This window comes from Pygoscelis adeliae, unplaced genomic scaffold, assembly GCF_000699105.1.
Source record: "Pygoscelis adeliae isolate BGI_AS28 unplaced genomic scaffold, ASM69910v1 Scaffold209, whole genome shotgun sequence".
In the NCBI taxonomy this organism is placed as follows: domain Eukaryota; kingdom Metazoa; phylum Chordata; class Aves; order Sphenisciformes; family Spheniscidae; genus Pygoscelis; species Pygoscelis adeliae.
The window spans coordinates 1,783-6,606 of NW_008825538.1; the positions used below are offsets into that span (position 1 = coordinate 1,783).

General features: G+C 52.7%; 1 protein-coding gene across 1 annotated transcript in view; it reads left to right on the forward strand.

The window, feature by feature from the left end:
* Window positions 1-420: 420 nt before the first annotated feature.
* Window positions 421-4,824, forward strand: part of FASTKD5 (FAST kinase domains 5) — a 4,795-nt gene continuing 391 nt past the window's right edge. Inside the window, exons 1-2 of the mRNA XM_009331856.1 lie at window positions 421-613; window positions 2,461-4,824. Of these exons, the coding sequence (XP_009330131.1) occupies window positions 2,499-4,824 (2,326 nt within the window). The 5' untranslated portion in view covers window positions 421-613; window positions 2,461-2,498. The remainder of the gene's footprint in view (window positions 614-2,460) is intronic.

A 4,824-nucleotide genomic window follows, 5' to 3' on the forward strand; every position in this document is an offset into this window, starting at 1 on the left:
TAGGGGAACGGTGCCGGCCTTGCAGCGGCCTGGTTGGCGGGGAGTAGCACAGCCGTAAGGGTCAGCAGTGCCTGGGGTCTGCCTGGGGCGTGTGGAGCAGAGCCTGGCCTGCACCAGGGGGCTGCCTCGTGGTGTGCTTTGGGATACAAATACGGTGCCCAGGAAGCTCAGCGGCTATTGAGCGTCTCACAATATTTATCAGCCATTTACTAGTCATCTTAAAGACGCATTGGCCTCTTTCTTGTACCCTCCTCCTTGCGTGGCTGTCTCCAGAAATCTTAATTTCAGCTTGCCCTCCCTCTCTTTCTCCCCAGAGCCCCCCGTTCTCCACCCAGGTTGCTTTATTCACCTCTTCTGCTGGGGCGGCTGGGAGGGTTGCTGCTCCAGCAGCTTCTCCTCACCCGCCAGCTGGTGGTTGCTGCCCCCAGGCTCTGCCCGGGGGGCAGAGGATGCGAGGTCTCCTCAGCTGCCTCAGTGTGAGTCGACGCGGTTGGTCCCGGAGGGCTGAATTGAGCCACTTGGCTTTGCACTGGAGCAGACCGGGAGCGCTCACGTGCCAACTCCCTGCTGAGATCCTGTCCTCAGACAGAAGCCGAGCCCCAGCAAGGCAGAGGTAAAGCCACCTGCTGAGAAAACAGCCTGCAGAGAGCAGCAGGCTGCTTGTGCTTGTGCCAGATCAGAGATGTCTTGCCTGTCTGTCTGCTCCTGTTACTGCTTTTGCTGCTGTGGGAGAGTTCAGGGCGCATAAGAGACAGCCGAGGCTGCTGCAGGACACCATCCCCCCAGCAGGCAGCACCCCACATCTGGCACCAAGAGGGAGCAAAGACCGTCACTTCGACTCTGCCCATCCTCCCTCCCTTCCCGTCTCACCCTTCCTCGAGAGGAGCTGATGCTTCGCCGTTGCGGTGCGGGAATAGATCCTCTAACGGGTTACGGGAGACGTGGGGATTCGTGTGCTCAAAAAAAGTCCAACTTGTGTTCAGCCAGAGCTGCATGCGATCCCCCATCCCACTGCAGCCCTCTCCTACTCGGATACCCCAAAGCCGCAGCGTTCACCCCACCTCTTCCTCCCCCAAGGTATCCATTTTGCTGCTGCAAAACTGAGTTTGCCTGCACTGAGTCGACGTCTTGATCTAGCCCTAATCGGGAAGCCGCATGTGTAAGCAGAGCTCAGGGGGGTGCCCAAAGGATTTATTCCCCCCATGTGGGGAGAACAGAAGCTAGTGCGTACCGCAGTTGCGGTGTCTCTGCCAGGCTTTGGCTTTCCTGATTGCTCAGCGCCCTGTGGTAGTGAGAGCACAAGGGATTTTAAAGAAGTTGAAAGCGCCTGGTTTAATGCATCTTTGGGGTTGGCCACTCGTGGAGGGATAAGGGTGTGTTACGCAGAGCGCTGACCTGGTGCTTTTATTTTTTTAATCGGCATCTGAATCATCGTAAACAGGCTCGTTTGGCAGCTTGCGCAGGCTGGCAGCACACAGCTTAACTCCTGACAAATTTCTCATCCTCACCCTCTGTGCTGCAGCTGGTTTAGGCAGGAGTTAGGAAGGCACCTGGCATTTTTAAGCTTTCTGTACCCTAAAACTGTGGGAAATGCGTCCAAGTCTGATGCGTAAAGCCCTGTTCCCTCTGGTTCTCAACTCAGGATGTAGCATCTCGTAATGACTTGTGTTACTTCTGCCATACTCTTCCCTGACTTTGCTCTGGGGCCACATTTCTCCTTTCAGCTCATCTCCATCTGCAGGTTATGGGCCAGCTTTCACTCTGTGGACTGGTTTTGCGGAGACTTTGCTCACAGCCTCCACATACTGTCTCCCGGTGCAAAGAGCAGCGCAGAACCCTGGGTGTTTCAACAACTTCTCGGGCGGTGGTTGGTGTTTCAGACTGTGGTGACCGAAGTAGCAGAATGCTCTGTTTGAATACATAAAGTCTCTTGAAGCTGCGGCTACAAAAATACGTTTTCATTGTTTAGAATGAAAGAAAAGCAGTTTGGGTCTCTTAAAAATCATAGAATCATAGAATCATTAAGGTTGGAAGAGACCTCTAAGATCATTGAGTCCAACCGTCGACCCAACACCACCATGCCCATTAAACCATGTCCCTAAGCGCCTCAGCTACACAAAATGAAAAGAGAAAATGTCATCTACATCTCATGAAAGAGAGATGACTTTTTCCTTAACTCCCACAGTCTCTGCCAGGTTACTTGTAGCTGCTGAGGGGCAGGTAATACCCGACTGCCGTGTACCCCGACTTCGGGTACGTCGGGTCACCTGGGTGCTTGTCTTGAACTGCCTTTGCATGAGGTGATGTTCGATAGCGGCTGCCTTACGGCTTTGCAGGGAAACAGCTGCCCTGGCTAGGGGAAACACTGGCATCGCCTCACTTTCGGTAGCGTAAAGGATAGATTAAAAAGTGCTTCGTGTTAGGTGGAAGCCACTCATTCTTCATCTGCCCTTTTTTCAGTACCTGGAAGCAATTCTGACCCCAGTAAATTGTGATCCATGGCTACAGTGCTAATATGCCGAAGATTTCCAAGGCTGAGCAGGGTGACTACATTTTCGACTACAGCCAAGTGCAAGGCCGAGAGCGGAAGCGGCAGAAGTAAGCAGAAAAAGGAAGAGAACCCAGAAACAGCCAACGCCGGAACCGAATCTGCGGCTACAATCCAGTTGCTGAATCCACTGGACTACAGAGTATTGTATAATCCGTCTGCCTATGCCAGAAGCAGAGCTGCCTCCCAGCAGCACGCTGCTAGGAACAGCGGCCACGCTCTCGGTGACACTTCCACCAGCCCAGGCGCCGCGCAGGTTCAGCATACGTTCGGTACCGCCTCTTCTCAGGCTTTGCCACCCCTCAGAAATGCCCTGCCAAAGCCCAAGTCCAAACCGCTCCTCGAGCAGACCATCTCGGCGCGGCTCCCTGCGGCACAAACCAAGGAGGAGGCAGAAAACGAAAAAACAGAAACGCATGACTCCAAGGAGGACCCTCGCGTGTTTCAGAAGGGGAGGCCCGAGTACAGATCTCTCAGCTACGACAAGTTTGAGCCGATAGAGACCCTTCCTTTGGAAGAAGGTGACTCGATTTTACACAGTGTGGCCATGTGCAAGGGCAGCCAGAGCCCAGGAACTATCACAGATTATTTTCGCAAGCTGAGTCGTTTGCCAGCGGAACAACACGCAGCGTTGGTGTCCAAACCCAGGTTTAACACACTGTGTCGCTGTGCTGTCAAAAACATCGGGTCGTTCAGTACGTCAGATCTCATCGATATATTAAAGGCTTGCGTTCGTTTGGTTGTTCCACCCACCCACCCTCTGCTGAACGCGTGCGAGAACGAATTCTGCCGGCGGGTGTGGGACATGAACCTGGACCAGCTGCTGCTGGTGGCTGATTGCTGGCGCTGTCTGGAGCGTAGCGTGCCTTCCTACCTGAGCATTTTGTTCAGCTATGCCAACATGCACTGGAAAGACCTCACTTTGCCCCAGTTTGTTCAGCTCGTTTATATCATAGGTGAAGGCCGGAGGTCACCCACGGACTTGACACAGAAGGTGGAGAGCATGATTTTGAAGTACTTGGACTCCTTCACCTTGGAGGAGGTGGGTGCTATCTGCTTAGGTCTCTTCAAGTCCCTCAGCGGTATCTCTGACCACGTCATGAGAAAAATCGCGGACAGAGTCTCCCTGCAGATGGAAGATATGAGCATTTACGCTTTGGTGAACGTGCTTAAAATGCTCCGCTACGCTCGCATGGACCACTTACCCCTCTTGAAGGAACTTGGGAAGGTTATTCCCGCTCGGATTCCTACAATAAACATCCAGGGCATCATGCACATCACTCTTACCTGTTCATCCCTACACTACTTTGACGAAGGCATTATGGCGGCTGTAGCCACGTCTTTGCCTTCTAAGGTGACCTACTGCCGAAGCAAAGATGCTGCCAAGTTCTTGTGGTCATTTGGATGCCTGGACTATGAACCTCCGAACGAGGAAGAGTTTTACTCCAGCCTGATAGAGCAGCTGCATAGAAAGCTCCATGAGTTTGGGAAGTTTCCGGAGCATCTCCTTACTGGTTTGCTTGGCCTGGCATTTGTCAAACGCTTCCCAGAGGAGCTGATAGACTATGCTTTGAGGGATGAGTTTGTCCAGAAAACGAGAGGTAGCAAATATGAGCTCAAAAAGGACCTGTTCACCCTTGGCAAGAGTGTTGAAATCGAGTGCCCAAGCTACCAAGGCAGCCGCCTTCCACCTCAGCTTTATCAAGAGATTACCGAGATGGTTTTGAATTTTGCAGAGCAAGAAATCTATGTCAGGCCTGAAATTGTGGAAGCCACGTCTCTTCTCGAGAGCATGTTAGGTGGCCCCGAGTATGTGAAGAGCCACATGATCCTGCCTCACACAAGGTCGAGTGATCTGGAGGTTCATTTGGCCATGGATGGACATCCCATCCCTTTCAACTTAAAAGACAGTATTGCAGATAAGAAACTAAAAGACATCGGAGTTAGTCTAACAGATGACTTAATGACTCAGCTTATAAAAGGGAGATCTAATAGCCAGCTTCCCGTGGAAGTGGAAAATGAAGCCAGGACTCCCGGACAGGAGAGAGGGGAGGAAGCACGAACACCACGCGCCGGGGATCATGCTGCGCTTTCAGGTGGAGCTCTTATTGCAGATGCCAGATTGCAAGTTGAGCCTAAGTCGGGGCACGGTCTTGAAGCCCCTCCGCCTCTTACACTGAATCGGCAGCCTCGGGGGGTGAAACTGGCTATTCAGGTGTCCAACCGAAACCACTACTGCTACTGCTCCAAGCGGCTCTTGGGGCTGCACTGTTTGA